The sequence below is a fragment of the Rhinoderma darwinii genome, chromosome 2 (genome assembly GCF_050947455.1).
Source record: "Rhinoderma darwinii isolate aRhiDar2 chromosome 2, aRhiDar2.hap1, whole genome shotgun sequence".
Taxonomy (NCBI): Eukaryota; Metazoa; Chordata; class Amphibia; order Anura; family Rhinodermatidae; genus Rhinoderma; species Rhinoderma darwinii.
Genome location: NC_134688.1, coordinates 306,292,834 through 306,316,989, shown reverse-complemented (window position 1 = coordinate 306,316,989; position 24,156 = coordinate 306,292,834). Strand labels below are relative to the sequence as shown.

The window sequence follows — 24,156 nt, the reverse complement described above, 5'->3', positions numbered from 1 at the left end:
TGACGTGGGGAATGCTTAAGGTATGCCACACATCTCCGGCACTACATCTGCATAATAATAAGTTTTATCTGGTGGCACCACTTTCTATACTACCTTGTTTAGTAAACCCCAAATGCACTACGGTTCCTGACTCTTGGTCTCAACTGCAGTCATTGCACATGGATAAAATATTTGACGCCTTGGGCCCACCCACCCTACAAACCCTACATGAAGAGTTGGACATCCCCAAACCCACAAGTTTACAAGTAATCGATTTTTCTCAAATACGTGCAAGAAATTTCTGACATTAATAGCTGAGCGTAAAGCTGATCCCACCTGGTTGGAAAATTATACTTTATTTGCATCAACCCCTAAAAAGTCTCTTTCTAAGATATACAAACAATTGATAACAATTTTGGATGATGAATCTCAGGGTTTTATTTTAGCATGGGAAAGAGAATTGAATTTCACATTTAATGAAGAAGATAGATCTTGCATTCTACGGCATTCACTAGGATTCTCTAGATGTGTTAGAATGCAGGAGAATTCTTATAAGGTGCTTACAAGGTGGTACAGAACACCGGATTACTTGCATAGGATTCGAATCTCACCCTCGAATCAATGCTGGAGATGTGGGAAGGAAGTGGGCAGTATTTCACATATATGGTGGTCTTGTTCGGTGGTTCAGTCCTTTTGGAAAGAGGTGGAGAATTTGATATCAAGAATTTGTGGAAAACCAGTTTCTCTTACTAGAGAACTGATATTACTGTGGCTGCCCACCAATGATTTCACCCCTTCGTCTAAAAATCTCACTACATTTATTATTTCAGCAGCTAAATTATTAATACCTGCCAAATGGAGAGACACAAAACCTCCTTCAATGGATCAACTTGTGACTAAACTTCACCAACTTTGTAGGCTGGAAGAACTTGCAGGGTGGGAAAATAAAAATAGGATTGCCTTTCTTAAAATTTGGCAGCCTTGGCTGACGTTTAGAGACATAGCCCAGGGACACGCAGCGATATGAGAGATACAAATAGAAGCAGAAGATTGGGAGGTTCGGTGAGATAGGTTAAGCAGGTTGATACATGGTAAAACAGCAAACTGAGCTTGGTAATGGTCACAACGTTTGGTTTATTTGTTCATTTGTTTGTCTGTAAATTTACAGTTGAGCTAATGTTGGCTCAGATCACGCATATTAAACTGAAGCTACTGTACGCAATTTTAGATGTAATGTGGAGAAATGTATGATCTCGAGCAAAAAGTATTGATGTACAGGGCATAAATGCTGCCATCTGAGCTGTATGTAAATGTTGATGTAATCTCTGCAACTGTTTCAATAAAAAGAGTTTATACAAAAAAAAAAATTACACCAATAAAAACTACAGCTCGTCCCGCAAAAAAAAGCCCTCTCACCGCTCAATCCATGGAAAAATAAATAAGTTGTGTCTCTCAGAATGTGGTGAAACAAAACATAATTATTTTTTTTTTTTAACAAAGTTCTTGTTTTTAAGTAGTAAAATCTAGATACCTTTTGCTATCACAGTAATCGTATTAGGCCGCAGAATAAGTTAAGTTGTCTTTTTTTACTGCCCAGTGAAAGCTGTAAAAACCAAAGCCAAAAAACAATGTAGGCATCAGTTTTTTCCAATTTCAGCATGCAAAGAACCTTTTTTTTTCAGTTTCCCAGTACATTATATGGTACTTAGAAACTACAACTCCTTCTGCAAAAAATGAGCCCCTTCGCAACTCTAACGGAAAAAGTTATGGCTCTTGGAACGTGGGGAGTGAAAAGCTAAAAAAATGAAAAATGGCTCGGTCCTTAATTGGTTACATGGATGTCATATTGGCCTATGGGTGAAAATTGGGCATGTTCACACGCTTAGTAAAAAAACGTCTGAAAATACAGAGCTGTTTTCAAGGGACAATAGCTCCTGATTTTCAGCCGTTTTTTTTTTTTTTTTTAGCAACTCGCGTTTTTCTGACCCATCTTGGAGCTGTTTTTCTATAGTTAATGAAAAACTGCTTCAAAAACGTCTCAAGAAGTGGCATGCACTTCTTTTACGCTGGTGGTTTTTTATGCGGCTGTTTTTAAATTGAGCCTTTCACCTCCCCATACGTGTGCAGCATGTAATGGGGAGGGCTGCACAAACCCTGGGGCACTTAACTTTTTTTTTTTTTTCTACCTCCCTCCGTTCTTTAGCTATCGGTGCCGTTATATTTGGCGCCCGATATTTAAATAACCCCTGAACAGTCAACGGTAGTGTGTATAATAACACGTGGGTTTTTTTTTATGTGGCAGATTTTTGAGCCAAACAAGTGGATAGAAAAAAGGAGATATTAAATAGAAACAGCGGTCTATATAAACACTGGTCAGATCCTAAAATCCATATAGACACTTTCAGTGACTACATTCAATCTAATTTTTCAGATTAATTTTAGCTGTTTTGGTAGGTTTTGTGTTCGTGCTTACATAGTTGGGTTGCTATAAAGAAGCCAAAAAGTTTTATATAAGCGAAAAATTAAAAAAACTAGAGTTTATGGAGGGATGCGTGAAAAAATAGGACATGTCCTATTTGCTCACGGACCCTTCGCTCGGTCCTTTGAATAAAATGCCATGTGATCGCCCACATTGAATTACACAGCTGTTTTAATGGCCGTCAACGGACGTATTACACGTTCGTGTGAATTAGGCCTAAATGGTTTACAACCGAAATAAAGATTGAGTCCCCTAGGGCTTAATGTGTATATAATTCGTAGATCCGTTTAAGTTCCCTCTGTTTCAACAACCTTTGTCACCCCCCCCCCCCCTTCGCATGGGTTGTATATGATCAATCATTCTAAAATGTAATTGACTAGCGTTATGTTTACAAGCAATAAAGTGTTTAGGGATTTTTCAATCCTGCTTTCCCTAATCTAATAGAGGATTTGTGATCGCTCAACCGAACCCGGCTTTTGTTAGTTGTCTCGCCTACATACAGTAGCCCACAGGGGCATTGTATGACATAGATAACGTAACTGGATCTACATGTATACCTCATCTTAATCCTGTACCTTTTTCTTGTATGGTGATGGATAAAGCTATTTCCTTTAAAAATACTGTTGCAGTGGCTATACTCCAGGCAAGGAAAGTTCCCATTTTAGGCATGTTTAAATATGTCTGTATTTTTGTACTACCAATGTCTGATTTTACCAAAACTTCTTTCTAAGTCCTAGTCTAGGTAGAGACAAAGGGAATGCGCTTATGACTCCTAACAACTAGGGAGAAAAATTAAGTGTTTCTATCTACAGTATATTGGTTAGTTTGTTTCTGTGTTTATCAAGTAATTCAGATGGATATCCTCGATCCCTAAATTTCTTGTGCATTTCAGATGTTCTCAGATTAATCATAGTGGTATCAGAGACTATCCTTTTAACCCGGAGCATCTGACTCCAGGGTAAGGATTCTATCATGGGTCTAGGGCAGACATGGGCAAACTACAGCCCGCGGGCCACATACGGCCCGTTAGGCTTTTTAATCCGGCCCGCCGAACTTGTCCAAATTATAGTAAAAACCTCCTTTTTTTTTTTTTCCCCTTTCCCTGCAATGCCCACGTTTTCCCAATAGATGGCGCACTCAAAACACATTGACCGTTGTTAATGTGGCGCGTATTTCTCTTTATTTCACTTTAATTTTCACTTCGTTTCACGTCACCATTAAGCCCTTCTGTGAAAATGAGCGGACCAAAGAGAAGGAAAGTGGACAGCGAATGCCGAGTGTTTAATAAGGAGTGGACAACAAAATACTTCTTCACTGAAGTCCGATCAACGGCTGTATGTCTGATATGCCAAGAAGATGTTGCGGTTTTCAAAGAGTACAATATCAGCCAGTATCTGCGAAATAGTATGTAAATGCCATATCTTGCATATTCCTTGAGACAAATTTATTAACTGATAAGGGCTATTTTTCACATTTGAAAGACAGTTAATAAATTGGGTTGTAGTGTTCTTACTGTGCTATGAGGTTTGCACACACTACATTTAATGCTTTAGTATATCCGGCCCAAACACTCCCTCCAAATGCTCCTGGCCCGGCCCCTCTGTCAAATTTTAGAACCCATTGTGGCCCGCGAGTCAAAAAGTTTGCCCACCCCTGGGGTGTTGACTATCAAAGGGCAACAAATTATTTCGAACCATGCTTTTTACATATGTCGTCTCAAGTTTAGCACTATTAATCTGAACAAACAGCTCAAGGAACTGTATAGATGAGTCAGAATAGACCATGGTAAACTGTAGCGCTAGATATCTCCCATTCAGTTCATTGACGAACGGATTTAAGGCAGCAATTTCACATCTCCAAATGACAAAGGTGTCATCAATGTATCTAAACTTTTTCTAATATGTATTAATTTAGATAAACAAATTTCTACTCCAATTCAGCCATAAAAATATTGGCGTACGTAGGTGCCATATTGGCCCCCATTGCTGTACCCCGTCTCTGGATGTAGAATTCTTCCCCCAAACACAAAATAACCGAGGATGACTTCCAATAATCCACAGAGGAAGGTCTTCAAAACATCAGACATGATAGTTCTATTTAGGCGGGACCCAACAGCCTCCAGCCCCCTATTGTGATCCATGGATGTGTAGAAACTGACAATATCTAAGGAAACCAAAAAGCAACCCTCAGGACGTTCAATAGAACCCACTCCTAGTTTCAGAATTATCTTTGATGGTAGACCTACAGTTAGTGGCCTGTTCCCTCAAGATTTTATCCACACAAATCGCTCGTGGACAAAACACAGAATACATCCCTGAGAAAATGATTCTACCTGGTGGTTTCTGCAGGCTTTTATGTATCTTTGGTAAGCAATACAGGATCGGAGTTCTGCCGTGTTCATTAATTTTAAGAATTTTGCTGCACTAATATCAATCACCTTATCATGCACTGCTTTTCCTACCATATTTTTCTGAATTTTCTTAAACTTAGGATCAAACCTTACTTTCTCATACACATCAGTATCCTTAATTTGGCTCTGAATTTCAGTTCTGTTTTCAGGTATGCATCCAAACTACTGCATTCCCCCCCCCCCCCCCCCCTTTGTCTGCCTGCTTAATGGTAATCTTTTCATTCACCCCTGTAGAGCATTAAAGAGGCTCTGTCACCACATTGTAAGTGCCCTATCTCCTACATAAGGAGATGGGCGCTATAATGTAGGTGACAGCCGTGTTTTTATTTAAAAAAACTATCTATTTTTACCACTTTATTAGCGATTTTAGATTTATGCTAATGAGTTTCTTAATGCCCAAGTGGGCGTATTTTTACTTTAGACCAAGTGGGCGTTGTACAGGGGAGTGTAATGCGCTGACCAATCAGTGACCAATCCGCGTCATGCACTCCTCTCCATTCATTTACTCAGCGCATAGGGATCCTGCTAGATCCTTATGTGCTGTCTTATACTAACACACTAACCATACTGAAGTGTTTAGACATTCCACGGGATGTCTATTCACAATCTCTGCACTTCGTTACTCTCTGTGGTAGTTACAGCAGAGGAAGCGTGATCTCGCGGTAAATGACAGGTTACAACGAGATTACGCTTCCTCTGCTGTAACTACCACAGAAACCGTAACAAAGTGCAGAGATTGTGAATAGACATCCCGTGGAATGTCTATTCACTGTCTAAACACTTCAGTATTGTTAATGTTAGTATAAGACAGCACATAAGGATCTAGCAGGATCCCTATGCGCTGAGTAAATGAATGGAGAGGAGTGCATGATGCTGATTGGTCAGCGTCATACACTCCCCTGTACAACGCCCACTTGGTCTAAAGTAAAAATACGCCCACTTGGGCATTAAGCAACTCATCAGTTCCTCCATTTTGTTTCTTCACTGTCAACAAATGCCTCAACCCCATGGTTATTTCTAGGCGGTTGAAATGAACTTTTATTATAAAGACCAACCTCATTCAGGCTAAGTTCACTAGATACTATAGCATCATTTGTTGAATTGGCGACCGCTTCGTTTGTGAATCATGCATTTAACTGCAGTCTTCTAAAAAAAAAAAAAAATGCTCCAGATAAACATATAATTCAGACCAATCCACATTATTTGCTGGACAGAATGAAAGTCCTTTTTCCAGAATCCTTAATTCACTATCAGACTGTATATAAGTGGGTATATTTACCACTAACTCTAAGTCCTCCTTTAGGGAGTTTCCCGCCCCCTCGGTGTTCGGTTGTAAATTCATTGTCGCGTCCGGATACCTTCTGCGGTGTTTCCTTCCACCTCTTCTCTGTGTGTGGTGTCCAACTGCCCCTCTAAAAAAGAGCAGTTCTGTGCTACTCAGTATTAATTGCTGTAAACCCTCATACTTTTGTCTCTGTCTCCTCTTCCTATTTCATCATTGCGGTTGACGACCACTTCCATCTGGCCCATGTGAAGATTACCATGTATAAATCTTACCACTGGTGTAGACCTCAACATCACAATACCGTATGGTTCTCTTGGTTTCCTCCAGATCTTTACGATGTTTCATTAAAGAGGCTCTGTCACCATATTTTGCAACCCCTATCTGCTATTGCAGCAGATGGGCGCTGCAATGTAGATAAGAGTAACGTTTTTATTTTTAAAAAACGAGCATTTTTTGCCAAGTTATGACCATTTTTGCATTTATGCAAATGAGGCTTGCAAAAGTACAACTGGGCGTGTATTATGTGTGTACATCGGGGCGTTTTTACTTCTTTTACAATCTGGGCGTTAGGAATGGGAGTGTATGATGCTGACGAATCAGCATCATCCACTTCTGTTCGTTAACACCCAGCTTCTGGCAGTGCAGACAAACAGCGTGTTCTCGAGAGATCACGCTGTGACGTCACTCACTTCCTGCCCCAGGTCCTGCATCGTGTCGGCCACATCGGCACCAGAGGCTACAGTTGATTCTGCAGCAGCATCAGCGTTTGCAGGTAAGTAGCTACATCGACTTACCTGCAAATGCCGATGCTGCTGCAGAATCAACTGTAGCCTCTGGTGCCGATGTGTCCTCGCTCGTCCGACACGATGCAGGACCTGGGGCAGGAAGTGAGTGACGACACAGCGTGATCTCTCGAGCACACGCTGTGTCTGCACTGCCAGAAGCTGGGCGTTGTGAAGAGAAGTGGATGATACTTCTCGTCAGAACGCCCAGCTAGTAAAAGAAGTAAACACACCCAGATGTAACACACATAATACACGCCCAGTTGGACTTTTACTGTAAACACGCCCAGTTGGACTTTAGCAAGCCTCATTTGCATAAATACAAAAATGGTCATAACTTGGCCAAAAATGCTCGTTTTTTAAAAATAAAAACGTTACTCTTATCTACATTGCAGCGCCGATCTGCTGCAATAGCAGATAAGGGTTGCAAAATCTGGTGCCAGAGCCTCTTTAACTGGACATCAATATTTTCTTTCGTGTTTTGAAACTCATTAGCCAATACATACCCTGTGTGCGTTGCCATAGCGATGTGTCCCTCTGTTCTCCATGCAGTGCCGCCTCATGTGATTTTTCTGCAGCAGTCATGTGGGCTGGCAGAGCTGCGTGAAGAACAGAGGGACATGACACTACGATAACGTCAGGGGGTGGGTAAGTAGTTTTATTTGCCTTTTTGTTGAGGATTTGCAGCTTTTCTGCTGCAAATTTTGCAAGATTTGCTGTTTTGTTTAAGTGAATACATTTGGTGAAAAATCGCCAAAAAAAAGGTTTGGATTAAAAAAAAAACCCATTGCATGTCAATTTTCTAAAAGCTCCTTTTTGTTTTTTTGTTTTTTTCTTTGAGACGTGTGGATGCGATTTGTTCATATCTCATCCACTTGGCTGCTACTGTAATACGCTGTGGATTTTCTGCACTAAAATCCGCAGCTATTCCGCCAAGTGTAAACGTACCCTAAAAGGTTAGTATGCTTAAACGTTTTCTTTACTCTCCAGTTTCCTACACCTTCCACCACGTCAGTGTTCAGATTCTCCTTCACGCTACCTTGCAAACAGTAGAGTTTCCGAGCATGGCATTGTTCCTCAAGTTGGTCGTAGAGTCTCTGAGCCATCTGTTACTCCCTTACAGTCAGCTGCAAACTGGAGAGCGCCTGTTAAATTTCCCAGAGAAAACTGGGCGCTTGCAGCAGAATTTGTGCCACGGAATGCAGGTAATCAAACTTTCCTTTATACTATTTGGCCTTGTTCACACGGCATGTATTTGACGCACTTTATGCGCCCAAAAATGCATGAACGCCTGCTTTAACAAAGCAATGTAGTGCATGCGACACGTTTTTGTTACGCGTGCGTTTAAAAAAACGTGTCGTGTAAAAAAGGAAACTTCAGGTCGGTTCTGGGCATGTAGATTTGGCAAAAATGTGCCTAATTCCTAAAGTCAATGGGAGTCCTAATTACACGCCAAAAAACGCCCATATCCTAAAGTGCTTTACAAAAACACGTTACATGTCGGTTGTGTCTTGAGCGCAATGTGAACAAGGCCTTACTTTTAGCCCTTGTTGGCAAAAAATCGGGAGCAGGCCCATCTAAAAAAGAAAAGCTTTCCTATTGGTCACTGACTGGTTCTGCTCCCATGAAATATTCAGGTTTAAAGAGAACCTTTCACCTGCCCATACATGTGCAGCATGTAATAGGCAGGGCTGTACAAACCCTGTCTCACTATAAATACATTTTTCCTAGTTTTCTCGGTTATTTAGATATCGGTACCGTTGTATTTGGTGCCCGATACTTGAACAACCCCTGAACTGTCAATTGGGCGTGTAAGAGGACAAAAAGAATGTGAATTCCTCTTCTGTTCCATGGTGGCGGGAGTATTTTCGGCATCGGAGTCACTCTTCAGCTTTCAGCAGACAAGGACGATAAGACTGTGACCTCTCGCGAGAGATCAGTCTTGTCGTCCTTGTAAGCCGAGAACTGGTGAGTGTTCCCGCGCATGCTCGCACAACTCTGAGCTGCACGTGTACGCGCTCTCCTCTCTCCAGCTCTTGCTGTGATACTGTCCATAGCTGATTGGACAGTATCCCAGCGATGTTACACGCCCATTGACAGTTCAGGGGGGTTATTTAAATATCGGACGCCAAATAACGGCACCAATATCTAAATAATGGAGGATTAAAGGAAAAATGTTTATAGTGAGACAGGGTTTGTACAGCCCTGCCGATTATATGCTGCACGTGTATGGGCAGGTGAAAGGTTCTCTAACACTACTGAATTTTTGTTTTGACTGCGCATTGATCCCTTCATATTTACTTCAAATTGCTATGACAATTTCTGGTGATGACCACATGGTGTTATCAAGTATGTGTGGCACTTATTGTGTATTTTCCCAAAGTTTTTTCACAATATTTTTCATCTACTTGCAAACTGCCTCCCATTGATTTCAATGTGAAGGAATTGGAACCCAGTTAACTGAGGAATTGTTTTAACCCCTTAGTGACCAGCCTATTTTAGGCCTTAATGACCAAGCTTTTTTTTTTTTTTTTTTCGTATTTCCATAGTCTCATTCAAAGAGCTATAACTTTTTTTTATTTTTGCGTCGACATAGCTGTATACGGACTTGTTTTTTGCGGGACAAGTTGTATTTTTAATAGCACCATTTTGGGGTACATATGATTTATTGATTAACTTATTTTTTGGGGGGGGGAATAGAAAAAAAATTCATTTTCGCCACTGTTTTTGCATCCTTTAATTCACACCGCTTACCGTGTGATATAAATAACATAATAACAACTCTACTCTGCGGGTCATTACGATTGCGACTGCCAAATTTATATAGTCTTCCTTTTTACAACTTTTTTTTTTTATTTTGTTTTATAATACACTGCAATACTTCTGTATTGCAGTGTATTATTGTCTGTCAGTGTAAAACTAACAGGCGTCTGTTAGGTCATGGCTCTGGCATTAACTAGAGGCAGACCAGGGGTCCTTTGTTAGGCCCCAGGCTGTCATAGAAGCCATCGGCACCCTTCGGTCGCATTGCAGGGTGCTGGTAGGGTGAGAGAGGAAGCCGTCCAAAATCGCTTATCGCTGTTTAGTGCTGCACCTAAGTGATTAAACGGGCGGATTTTGATCCATTCGCTCGAGCAGTATAGCTCCAAATCCTCAGCTACCAGAGAGAGGTAGTTGAGAGCAGGGTGCTTTTACTGCTCCCGGCGGCGCTGCTTTATTCTGATGCAGCACCGTGAAAAGGTGTAAGTTTCAGAATAAAGCCAGTTAGTGGCGTGTTTTGGAGGTCACTAACGGGTTAAAGATGAGTTCAATGGCTTTTTTTATGTATCTCCAATTTTCTATCTTATGAATCTAACTGTTTTATTGCTGGTCGTATTGTTAACTTAAATGTTTCTTCTTAGGTCTTGTGAAATCTGCGTCTAGCCCAATCCTAATGGATAAATCTAAGGAAACCGAATGCCAGGATGAAACTAATCATCAAACCTCTTTAAAAATACCCCCGTCTAAAAAGGTTAGTATAGTTAGTTATTATCTTGCACAATTGTAATCTATGGATATATAACTATTCACTAAATTCTACATTGTAGGAGGATTTAAGCTTCCAGTATGAACGCAGCAAGGATGTAGTTTGTGGGATCTGCATGAATAAAGTATACGATAAACAAACAGCAGAAGACCGAGTGTTTGGAATTTTGCCAAACTGCAGTCATGCATATTGTGTTGGCTGTATTAAACGCTGGAGACAGGCTCGGGACTTCCAGAATGAGGTTGTAAAGTAAGTATTGGGACTCACCGCTTAACCATTGAATTTAGGTGTGTCATTCAGTCCCATTGCCACAGGTGTATAATAGAACCCACCTAGCCATACAGTCTGCCTTTACAAACATTTGTAAAAGAATGGATCATTCTAAAGAGCTCACTGAATTCCAGCGTGTTACTGTAATAGACTGCCACCATTGCAACGATCCAGTCTGTGAAATGTCTTCCCTCCTGAGATATTCCACGATCAACTGTGAGTGGTATTATTGTGAAGTGGAAGCATTTAGGAGCCACATCCTCTCGGCCATGAAGTGGCAGACCACGTAAAGTTACAGACCAGGGTTGACGCCTTCTGAGGTGCATAAGTTGCCAACGCCCTGCTTACTCAATAACTACAGAATTCCAAACCTCCTTTGACATTAACAGAACAAAACTTGTGCGCCTGGAGCTTCATGGCATGGGCTTCCGTGGCTGAGCAGCTGCACGCAATCCTTATATTACCAAATGCCAAGAGTTGGATGGAATGGTGTAAAGCATGCTGCCACTGGAGGATTGGAAACATGTTCTGTGGAGTGACTAATCCTGCTTCTCTATCTGGCAGTCTGATGGATGTGTCTGGGTTTGGCAAATGCCATGAGAACATTGCAAGACTGCATGGTGGCTACTGTGAAGTTTGGAGGAAAAATTCTATGGGGTTGTTTTCAGGGTTTGGCCTAGGTCCCTTAGTTCCAGTGAAGGGAAATCTTAAGGGTCTGTTCACACGCTTAACCAAAAATGTCTGAAAATACGGATCTGTTTTCAGAGAAAACAGCCTTTGATTTTCAGGTGTTTTTGAAGCAGAAAATGAAATTTCTTTTAATTTGGAGCTTCTTTTGAGGTGTTTTTTTGATGCGTTTTCATAGTGTTCAATGGAAAAGCCGCTCCAAAAAATGCCTGAAGAAGTGACATGCACTTCTTTTCACGTTCCGTTTTTTAAAACCGCGGCGTATGAACTAAATGCAGTTTTTTTTCCCATTGGGCCGATGTTTGTAGCCGTTCAGCTTCTGGTTTTTTTCAGGCGTTTTTCGAGGCGTAAATGCCCCGAAATACGCCTGAAAAAACTGAGTGTGAACATACCCTCATACTACAACATCCTAGGACATTTTGGACAACAGTATGCATCCAACTTAGAGGGAGCATTTTAAAGAAGGTCCTTTTGGGTTTCAGCATGACTGAAGAGTGTGTGTTGTTTCTAGCTGCAAAGGAGTGACCAACTCCATATTAATGCCTATGAATTTACAATGTTTAGGTGTCCCAATAAATTAGTTTATATGGTGTCTACAGTCTTATTTTTGTAAGGGGTTTTTTTTTTTTTTAATATAAATATATATTTACATACAAATGCTCTACTCTAATTTAAGGAGTTGTCCTCAGTGCTGTGTAAAGTCAAGTTACTTTATCCCACATAAGTACTGGATTGAAGAAACTGATGAGAAACTACAGTTGATTGAGGATTTCAAAGCAAAGACTGGGTAAGTTTAGTTTAGTTTTTCTGCAATCCTTTGTATGGTAAAAGGAATGTATGAATTGGTGTTGGGGTTTGAGCAATCCTATTCTCTGTTCGCACCATATTTATGCATCCTGTGTAAAAATATTACCAATTTTATTATCTTGAGTAACTTCCAACAGGATTAAAAAAAAAACAAGATGTGAACAGAGCCTTCTCTATAGTTCCGATTTATATGCTGTTTAGAAGGTAAATGTACCTATATAGAATTGAAAATAAAGCTATTTTGTATCTGTCCTGATTTAACGTGCGTGCGTGTGCGTGCGTGTGCGTGCGTGTGTGTGTGTGTGTGTGTATACTACCGCTCAAAAGTTTGGGGTCACCCAGACAATTTTGTGTTTTCCATGAAAACTCACACTTATATTTATCAAATGAGTTGCAAAATGACTAGAAAATATAGTCAAGACATTGACCAGGTTAGAAATAATGATTTTTATTTGAAATAATAATTTTCTCCTTCAAACTTTGCTTTCGTCAAAGAATACTCCATTTGCAGCAATTACAGTACTGCAGACCTTTGGCATTCTAGCTGTTAATTTGCTGAGGTAAGGCCGTCCCACAAGTTGGATTGGCTTGATGGGCACTTCTTGCGTACCATACGGTCAAGCTGCTCCCACAACAGCTCTATGGGGTTGAGATCTGGTGACTGCGCTGGCCACTCCATTACAGATAGAATACCAGCTGCCTGCTTCTTCCCTAAATAGTTCTTGCATAATTTGGAGGTGTGCTTTGGGTCGTTGTCCTGTTGTAGGATGACATTGGCTCCAATCAAGCGCTGACCACAGGGTATGGCATGGCGTTGCAAAATGGAGTGATAGCCTTCCTTATTCAAAATCCCTTTTACCTTGTACAAATCTCCCACTTTACCAGCACCAAAGCAACCCCAGACCATCACATTACCTCCACCATGCTTGACAGATGGCGTCAGGCACTCTTCCAGCATCTTTTCAGTTCTGCGTCTCACAAATGTTCTTCTGTGTGATCCAAACACCTCAAACTTCGATTCGTCTGTCCATAACACTTTTTTCCAATCTTCCTCTGTCCAATGTCTGTGTGCTTTTGCCCATATTAATCTTTTCCTTTTTATTAGCCAGTCTCAGATATGGCTTTTTCTTTGCCACTCTGCCCTGAAGGCCAGCATCCCGGAGTCGCCTCGTCACTGTAGACATTGACACTGGCAGTTTGCGGGTACTATTTAATGAAGCTGCCAGTTGAGGACCTGTGAGGCCTCTGTTTCTAAGGCGGGATTCACACGACCGGGTCGTTCCCGAGCCCGAGTGTCGGCCGGTAAAATCGGCCATTTTGCCCGGCCGGTTTGTATTAAGTTTTCCATCCGTGCCGGGCCGGGCAGATCCGGACAGTGACATCAGCGGCAACTCCTGAAGGGGAATCCCCATGTGTTCGGGGATTCCGCTTCAGGAGTTTCTCCTGATGTCACTGCCCAGATATGGACAGAGACATCAAGCTCTCTGTCCAGGAGCGGAATCCCCGAACACAGGAGCTAAAGTGCGGCTAACACATAGCAGAGCGGGGAGATACCTCCCCGCTCTGCTATATTGGCGTCGCTACAGTAGTAGTAGTAGTAGTAGTAGTAGTAGTAGTAGCAGCAGCTGCTAGCGGCGCCATCGAAGGTGTCGCCGGGCCAGAGTGCTTTTCAAGCGGGAAGAGAGCCAGCGCAGCGCTCCCTTCCACCTGCTGTACACCCCGGCCCTGCCACACAGTGTACAGCGATGCCATTCGTTAGAATGGCATCAACTCCTCCTCCTCACATGCACTCTGCGCTGTGAGGAGGAGATAGAGCGCAAGCGCCGGAAAACCCGGCCATCACTCGGAACACATTCCGGTGATGGCCGTGTAATACCCGGCCCCATAGACTTCTATGGGAGCCGGGCGGCCGGGTACCCGGGCGAAGATAGAGCATGTCCTATTTTTTGACGGCCGGTTTTCCCGGCCGTCAAAAAATCGGTCGTGTGAATAGCCCCATTAGGGGTCTATTATTCCTAATGCAGCCGGGTGCCGGCCGGGAAACCCTGCCGTGTGAATGAGGCCTAAAACTAGAGACTCTGAGGGGCGTGGCTTAGCTATGGAGCTGTGAGCACGCGTCTTGGGGAGCTCCGGATAAGCAGGCACAGTACAGCAATTAACACCGTGTAAACCCGGCAGGCGATGCCAGGTAAACGAAGGGGAACTTGCCCTGGAGCCTCTCGTTCCTTACCCCGTTTCTCCGGCCGCTGCAAGAGCATGGAACGCTTCCTCTCCTCCTCACAAACAGCCACTGCCTCTCCAGCAGCAATGGCGGACGCACTGCTACTGCTTCCGGCCACTGAGATGTCGGCTCCCCTCCTTCTTCCTCCTCGGTCGCGGCCTGCACCAGCAGACATGAGCCCAGACGCTGATCCTCTCTCCTGCAGTGCACAGAATGCGGTAAGCCCTGCATCCCCACTCTCCACACTTCCCATGAGGGAATCGCCTGCCATTCTAACGCTTCCACGTGGTTCTGAGTTACAAAATGGGCCCTTGGGCTTACACGCTGATTTACACCTGCTGAGGGAAATGATCCAGGCCCTCCCCACTAGACCGGACCTTGATTCCCTGGTTACCAGGATTGAGCAAACACACCAGCAAGACATAGCAGAGCTACGCCTGGAAGTAGACAGAATTGATTCTAGGGCTCTTTCTACTGAGCAAACTGTATCTACTATTGATTCCAGAGTGGCCTCCCTGGAACGGACTGCCATTGACACTAGAACACACAGTCCCTGGCTCTTCAGTTAGATGATCAGGAACAACGTCCGCCTGAAAGGCCTCCCGGATCTGGGCCCACGAGATGAGCTATCAATAAGGGTCCCTATTCTTTTCAATAAGCTCACCAACAGGCCGCCAGACGCGACTTTCCTCATAGACCACATTCACAGAGTCTCTCGGCCAGGCCCGCTCGATCCGTCCACACCACGGGACGTTTTATGCCGTCTACACTACTACACTGACAAAGATGCAATTATCTGGGGCGCATGGTCACATGGTCCTATGGCCATGGAGGGTAGTACGATCACTATATACCCTGATGTCTCGCCACGAACACTCTCTATATGAGACGACTTCTTCATCCCTTACTGGAAAAAATCAAGGCGGCAGGCGCTACATACCGATGGGGCCACCCGTTCCATGTTGTCAAGAATAACTCTGGCTTCTATCTTTTACGTCACCTCTCGGATCTTGATGGCCTCTTTCGATTTCTTCAAATCGACCCCTTTCCGGTTCCCGACTGGTTAGCATTGGAGAGAGTCGACCAACCTCAAAGACGCCGTCTCAGAAGAACCAGCCAACCTCCCCTCAACAGATCTATCCCTGGGGCGCCACATCTACCGCTAGTGGATCTATCCCACAGGATACCACCTGAGGCCTAAGAGTGACCGCACGCGCTGATATCCTTTAATTTGTATGATGTTGCCTGCAATTATGGCTTCCCAAGGACTTAATATATTATGTCCTGTTTATGCATTTCTCTGGTTCTCTTATTTGATTCCTTACAGCTAATGTTCCTCTCAGTAAAACCCATCAGTGCCCATGATTCCTATTAAGGAACTATGGCCGCTCTAGCTATTTAACCACTCACTTCAGACCGACTAACGGCTGCAACGTATTAGTCTCCTTACATCGAGTAGAACAGCACATGTATGATTGACATCCGTGGGTGATTTTGGGGTTTGATAGTACCTGTTACTCATTATATGCCACTTATAACAGTACCCCCCGCAACTCACATCATCCCTAAGAAACTGGGGGAGTCATTATTAATATAGCTCACATTCACAGGCTTATGTTGTTGATATTGCCAGGTATATTGCTTGTTATGCTGCAGGCTCCCACGACAAGTATGTGTACCGATTTGCGTTCGACATACGGTCATGACAGCCTCTTTTTAGTGTTCGGTTGGGTACTACTTTACTGATATTCGGAACAGATTGTTGGACTGCACACCACCATAGTCCGATAGGGACTGAGTCGCTGATTTCGGTTCTATAAATGTATGTGCCTCCGTCGCTCTCCCTATGGCGAGTGATGGAGGAAATGGTTTACTGTTTGATGGTTGTGCTAGCTATGCGGGGCTCCCCCCCCCCCCCTCCCCCCTGTGGTTTTCCAGGTCCCCACAAATGTAACACCCTTTCTCCACAGGTTTCGCACCTACGAGGAGCCGGCCCTTGGGCCTCTTTTGTGTAGTCTCGATCTTCTCTTTATCTCTCTTTCCCACTTACTCTACCCCCGTCTTTCTTCTCCCCCCCCCCCTTTCCCTCCCTCCATTGCACCCCATGGCGAAAATGGCGCAACATATACAAGTGGACCTGAAAATAGGATCACTAAATGTCAAGGGCTTACATAGCCCTGGAAAGCGAACCATACTCTACAATATGCTGAGAAGCAAACACCTACAGGTTGTGTTCCTTCAGGAAACTCATCTGTGTCAACAGAAGCCCTTTAAGTTGTCTAATACTTGGTTTCCCAATGCATACCATAGTTTCTCTCCTGATACGAAATCAAGGGGGACAAGTATTTTGATCTCCAGATCCCTCCCCTGGGAACTCCTGGGATCTCGCAGTGATTATATGGGAAGGATGCTTTTACTTAAGGGAACTATTGACTCAAGTATACACCTTTTGCCTCTTTTTACCTGCCCAACTCTGGTCAGGGCACAGCCCTTATTGTTTTTTTGAATGCTCTGGAGGAATTTGGTGAGGGTACCATAGTTCTGGGCGGGGACTTTAATGTAGCATTGGATCCCACAATAGATACGTCAAGTGGGTTGTCATCCTTTTCGATGTCCCAACTCTGCCGTATTCTGAGGTCCTTTCACGAGCACCAATTGGTAGACACCTGGCGACTCCTTCACCCAGCTGACAAGGACTTCTCCTATTCCGCAGTGCATGACACATACTCCAGAATTAACCTCTTTTTTTACCAAACAGCATTCTCTCCACTCCATCCGTTCTGCGGACATTGATACGATCTCCTTTGCGGACCATGCCCTCGTCACCCTGACCCTCTCTCTACACTCCCCCCTCCTCCGCCAATCACAATGGAAATTGAATCCGTCTCTTCTATCGGATTCGGTAGTTAACGCAGATATTCAACGCTCCATAGATGTCTATTTCGCGAATAATGCCACAGAGGCCACTAATCCTCGTATTGTCTGGGAGGCACACAAATGTGTGATTAGGGGTACGTTTATCAAACGCGGTGCCCGGTTAAAGAGGGAACGTGCTGCAGCTACGGTCCGTCTGCTATCGGAGATTTGAAATCCTGGAGATCAATCATAAACACTCCCGTGATCCGGGTTACCCTCCTTCATAAAAGAGGAACTTCGAACTCTCCTATTGTCCAGGGCCAAAGCCACGCTTTCCAAATGTAAACGCCACTATTATGAATACGGCAACAAAAGCAGTAAATCGCTTGCCAGAGCATTACGCATTCGACAAGCCCAGAACTACATACCCTAGATTATGTCCTCTTCCCAAACACGTGCCCGATTACCTATGGATATAGCTTCCACATTTCGGGAATTCTACGCCTCCCTGTATAATACGGATTCAACTAACCCTTCCACGTCAGCCAGAGACTTCAGGTCAAATATTTCGGCTTATATCGCAGAGTCTGGCCTCCCCTCACCATCAGATGATAATCTCTCTGACCTGGAAGAGCCGATCACCCTGCAAGAACTTTCCTACGTTCTAAAACATTCCCGGTGGGGCAAAGCCCCTGGCCCTGATGGATTTACGCTCCCATATTATAAAAAATTTCTGTCAGCACTGGGACCACATTTTTTTAACCTCCTTTCCTTCTCCACCTCGTCTCCCGACGCTCTTAGAGCACATATTGCGGTGATTCCCAAGCCCGGTAAAGACCCATTACAATGTGCTAGTCACAGGCCAATTTCCCTCCTTAACACCGACTTACAGATCAGGCGGGTTTTATGGTAGGCAGAGAAGCACGAGATAACACGACTAAAGCCATCAACCTTATTCACAAAGCCAAGATATCTAATACGCCTCTCATGCTCTTGTCCACGGACGCTGAAAAGGCGTTCGACAGGGTCAACTGGACTTTTATGGAGGAAACCCTCTTACATCTTGGCCTTAGATCTCATATGCTGGGATGGATAATGTCCCTGTACTCGTGCCCATCTGCTAGAGTTCGCGTGAATTGCATCCTTTCGGAAGGGTTCTCCATTTACAATGGTACCAGGCAGGGCTGCCCCTTGTCCCCCTCTTTATACTGACATTGGAGCTTTTCCTATGCTATGTTCGAGCTAATCCAGATGTGAAGGGCTTGGAGACGCATAACTCAGTCAGCAAGGTAGCTGCCTATGCTGATGACCTACTTTTCTTCTTGACTAACCCAACCGTCTCCCTTCCAAATCTCATGCGGGAATTTCAGCGCTTATCCAACTTCAAGATTAATTTTTCCAAATCCGAAGCACTGAATATTTCTCTCCCTCCCCACCTCTTCTTGTCCCTGAAACAATCTTTCAGTTTTAAGTGGGCTCCGGTAGCCTTGAAATACTTGGGTGTCCATGTTCCCTCAGATTTGAAGGATCTTTTCCATTTGAACTTTCCTCCACTTCTTGCTGATCTTAAGGCGGATTGCGCCCGGTGGTCTAAAGGCACTTTTACATGGATGGGCCGGTGCACCATCTTCAAAATGAATGCACTTCCAAGACTCCTCCTATCTCTTTCAGACCCTTCCCATTGCTATACCTATAGAAATTTTTAAAGCGGTCAACTCTCTCCAGATTTTCTTTTATTTGGAACGGTAAAACCCCTCGACTTTCACGCACGCTCCTATGTCGATCTAGGGAATCAGGACGGCTAGCACTCCCTGACAACCGCTCTTATTATACTGCATCCCATCTTGCTCGAGTGGTGGATTGGTGTAAACACGAAGGTTTTAAACCATGGGTGGGCCTGGAACAGAGTTTCTCATCTATACCCCTACAGGCTATCCCTTGGCTACACCGTAACCAACTCAAACACCTCCGTCATCACCCCACTATAGGCCCAACACTATTGTGCTGCTCCCTTCCCTCAGTTCGGACATCCCTCCTCCCGGTTCACTCCTCAATGTATCCCATGCTGGGCAACCCCTCTTTTACCACCGGTATGACGGACTCAGTCTTCCGCTCATGGCAGACCTCGGGATGGTTTAGAGCAGCCCAATTTCTGAACGGCAATGATTGGCTATCCATGGCAGACATGGCCCAGGTCCCTGACCTCCCGCCGCTAGGGCATTGGCGTTCCCTCCAACTACGTCATTTTTGCTCTTCTATTTCACCCCCTACTTCCTACCAAAGGGATAGAACTCCCCTAGAGGTCCTTTGTACTGGCTCTGAATTGGCTAGACACACACTGTCCACAATATACAAGCTTCTCATAGACCCCCCCCCCCCCGTATCTCCCCCTTCCGGTCTATCTTTCTAAATGGGAAACTGATCTGGGTATCTCCTTCTCCCCCACACAAAGCCAGTGTATACTGACTATGGCCCATAAGACCTCGATTAGTTAACGATATCAAGAAGCGGGCTTTAAACTGCTGTCTCGTTGGTACAGGACCCCAGCTCGATTGCACCACATCTTTCCTACAGCATCCCCTTTGTGCTGGAGATGTGGGCAGGACAATGGTACCCTTCTCCACACCTTCTGGTCATGAACCCTTCTTTCCCCGTTTTGGGAAGGCATAAAACGAGTGATAACTGAGGTCACAGGCATGGATATAACCTTGGACGCGGCCCTCTTCCTTCTTCATCACTGTGACGTTCCCGTGAATATATATAAGCGCTCCCTGCTTCACTTTTTAGTGATGGCAGCCCGTCATTGTATCCCATTGCGATGGAAAGACCCTTCTCCTCCTACATTGTCCCTCTGGGTTTCACAGGTTAACAACATTATGCAATCACCAAGTTCTGTCAGACATGGGCTCCATGGATTGTTTTTCAGGACTCCGACTCCTATAAAGACATTATACGAGATCAGCATACCCCTAGGCAACCTGACTAGCGCACTTTTCCAATGGGATGTAGTGGAGGGTCCTCCCCCCCCCCCCCCCGTGGTCCTTCGGTGTGGACTTCATGATCCGGACCTCCATGTCGGAGGATTGTTCTTATTCAGTATACTTCCCTATATGGGAATGATAGCTTTTATTATTTCAGCTAATATGTATGTGAAGGCTTACTGTACTTTCTATATTGATTTCTGTATTTTGTCACTTGTACCCCGTATGTTGTAAAATGGACCTTTTCGGTCATCAAAATAAAGAATTAAAAAAAAAAAAAAAAACTAGAGACTCTAATGTCTTGTTGCTCAGTTGTGCAGCGGGGCCTCCCACTTAGCTTTCTACTCTGGTTAGAGCCTGTGTGTGCTGTCCTCTGAAGGGAGTTAAGAGAAATTTCCTTATTTTTGAAAGAAAAGCAGTTTTTTTTTCAATGAAGAGAACATTAAATTAATCAGAAATACACTCTATACATTGTTAATGTGCTAAATGACTATTCTAGCTGCAAACGTCTGGTTTTTAATGCAATATCTACATAGGTGTATAGAGGCCCATGTCAAGCAACCATCACTCCAGTGTTCTAATGGTACATTGTGTTTGCTAACTGTGTTAGAAGGTTAATGGATGATTAGAAAACACTTGAAAACCCTTGTGCAATTATGTTAGCACTGCTGTAAACAGTTTTGCTGTTTAGAGGAGCTATAAAACTGACCTTCCTTTGAGCTAGTTGAGAATCTGGAGCATTGCATTTGTGGGTTCGATTAAACTCTCAAAATGGCTAGAAAAAGTGAGCTTTCATGTGAAACTCGACAGTCTATTCTTGTTCTTAGAAATGAAGGCTATTCCATGCGAGAAATTGCCATGAAACTGAAGATTTCCTACAACTGTGTGTAAAACTCCCTTCAGAGGACAGCACAAACAGGCTCTAACCAGAGTAGAAAGAGAAGTGGGAGGCCCCGCTGCACAACTGAGCAACAAGACAAGTACATTAGAGTCTCTAGTTTGAGAAATAGACGCCTCACAGTTCCTCAACTGGCAGCTTCATTAAATAGTACCCGCAAAACGCCAGTGTCAACGTCTACAGTGAAGAGGCGACTCCGGGATGCTGGCCTTCAGGGCAGAGTGGCAAAGAAAAAGCCATATCTGAGACTGGCTAATAAAAGGAAAAGATTAATATGGGCAAAAGCACACAGACATTGGACAGAGGAAGATTGGAAAAAGTGTTATGGACAGACGAATCGAAGTTTGAGGTGTTTGGATCACACAGAAGAACATTTGTGAGACGCAGAACAAATGAAAAGATGCTGGAAGAGTGCCTGATGCCATCGGTCAAGCATGGTGGAGGTAATCTCATGGTCTGCGGTTGCTTTGGTGCTGGAAAAGTGGGAGATTTGTACAAGGTAAAAGGGATTTTGAATAAGGAAGGCTATCGCTCCATTTTGCAATGCCATACCCTGTGGACAGCGCTTGATTGGAGCCAATTTCATCCTACAGGACAATGACCCAAAGCACACCTCCAAATTATGCAAGAACTATTTAGGGAAGAAGCAGGCAGCTGGTATTCTATCTGTAATGGAGTGGCCAGCGCAGTCACCAGATCTCAACCCCATAGAGCTGTTGTGGGAGCAGCTTGACCGTATGGTACGCAAGAAGTGCCCATCAAGCCAATCCAACTTGTGGGAGGGCCTTCTGGAAGCATGGGGTGAAATTTCTCCCGATTACCTCAGCAAATTAACAGCTAGAATGCCAAAGGTCTGCAATGCTGTAATTGCTGCAAATGGAGCATTCTTTGACGAAAGCAAAGCTTGAAGGAGAAAATTATTATTTCAAATAAAAATCATTATTTCTAACCTGGTCAATGTCTTGACTATATTTTCCAGTCATTTTGCAACTCATTTGATAAATATAAGTGTGAGTTTTCATGGAAAACACAAAATTGTCTGGGTGACCCCAAACTTTTGAATGGTAGTGTGTGTGTGTATGTGTATATATATATATATATATTAGTGTGTAGATAGATATATATTGTGTGTATAGATATAGGGTGGGCCATTCATATGGATACACCTAAATAAAATGGGAATGGTTGGTGATATTAACTTCCTGTTTGTGGCACATTAGTATATGGGAGGGGAGAAACTTTTCAAGCTGGGTGTTGACCATGGCGGCCATTTTGAAGTCAGCCATTTTTTATCCAACTTTAGTTTATTGAATGGGAAGAGGGTCATGTGACACATCAAACTTATCGAGAATTTCACAAGAAAAACAATGGTGTGCTTGGTTTTCATGTTACTTTATTCTTTCATGAGTTATTTACAAGTTTCTGACCACTTATAAAATGTGTTCAAAGTGCTGCCCATTGTGTTGGATTGTCAATGCAACCCTCTTCTCCCACTCTTCACACACTGATAGCAACACCACAGAAGAAATGCTAGCACAGGCTTCCAGTATCCGTAGTTTCAGTTGCTGCACATCTCGTATCTTCACAGCATATACAATTGCCTTCAGATGACCCCAAAGATAAAAGTCTAAGGGGGTCAGATCGGGAGACCTAGGGGGCCATACAACTGGCCCACGACGACCAATCCACTTTCCAGGAAACTGTTGATCTAGGAATGCTCGGACCTGACTCCCATAATGTGGTGGTGCACCATCTTGCTGGAAAAACTCAGGGAACGTGCCAGCTTCAGTGCATAAAGAGGGAAACACATCATCATGTAGCAATTTCAGATATCCCGTGACCTTGAGGTTTCCATTGATGAAGAATGGCCCCACTATCTTTGTACCCCATATACCACACCATACCATCAATTTTTGTGTTCCAACAGTCTTGGAGGGATCTATCCAATGTGGGTTAGTGTCAGACCAATAGCGGTGGTTTTGTTTGTTAACTTCACCATTCACATAAAAGTTTTCCTCATCACTGAACAAAATGTTCTGTGTAAACTGAGGGTCCTGTTCCAATTTTTGTTTTGCCCATTCTGCAAATTCAGTGCGCCGATCTGGGTCATCCTCGTTGAGATGCTGCAGCAGCTGGAGTTTGTAAGGGTGCCATTTGTGAGTAGCTAATATCCGCTGAAGGGATGTTCGACTGATGCCACTGTTCAGTGACATGCGGCGAGGGCTACGCTGTGGGCTCTTGCTGAATGAAGCTAGGACAGCCACTGATGTTTCTTCATTAGTGACAGTTTTCATGCGTCCACATTTGGGCAAATCCAACACTGAACCAGTATCACGAAACTTGGCAAGCAGTTTGCAAACTGTAGCATGGGAGATGGGTGGTCTCGTAGGGTGGCTTGCATTGAAATCTGCTGCAATGACCCGGGTACTGCGTTCACCAGACATCAACACAATTTCTATCCGCGCCTCACGTGTTAACCTCTGCGACATGTCAATGGCTGTAAACAGAGAAGCTTGTAAATAACTCATGAAAGAATAAAGTAACGTTAAAACCAAGCACACCATTGTTTTTCTTGTGAAATTCTCGATAAGTTTGATGTGTCACATGACCCTCTTCCCATTGAAAAAACTAAAGTTGGATACAAAATGGCTGACTTCAAAATGGCCGCCATGGTCAACACCCAGCTTGAAAAGTTTCCCCCCTCCCATATACTATTGTGCCACAAACAGGAAGTTAATATCACCTATGTATATATGTGTGTGTGTATGTGTGTATATATATATATATATATATTTTGAGTGTGTGCGGACGGATGCACGTGTGTGTGTGTGTGTGTGTGTGTGTGTGTGTGTGTGTGTGTGTGTGTGTATATATACATGGACACACGCGGGTGTGTGTGTACGGACGGACGGACACACACGTGTGTGTGTGTGTGTGTGTACGGACGGACACACGCGGGAGTGTGTGTGTGTGTA

General features: G+C 43.8%; 1 protein-coding gene across 2 annotated transcripts in view; it reads left to right on the top strand.

Moving 5' to 3' along the window:
* Positions 1-24,156, top strand: part of LOC142741223 (E3 ubiquitin-protein ligase makorin-1-like) — a 51,396-nt gene that overhangs the window by 10,050 nt on the left and 17,190 nt on the right. The window contains exons 3-7 of one of the 2 annotated variants that reach the window (XM_075850623.1): positions 7,926-8,140; positions 10,337-10,446; positions 10,523-10,710; positions 12,095-12,205; positions 12,363-12,439. In XM_075850623.1, coding sequence (XP_075706738.1) covers positions 7,926-8,140; positions 10,337-10,446; positions 10,523-10,710; positions 12,095-12,205; positions 12,363-12,426 — 688 coding nt within the window. In that variant the 3' untranslated portion in view covers positions 12,427-12,439. Of the gene's footprint in view, positions 1-7,925; positions 8,141-10,336; positions 10,447-10,522; positions 10,711-12,094; positions 12,206-12,362; positions 12,440-24,156 lie in introns of those variants that run through there. The other variant, XM_075850624.1, reaches the window with a different exon arrangement.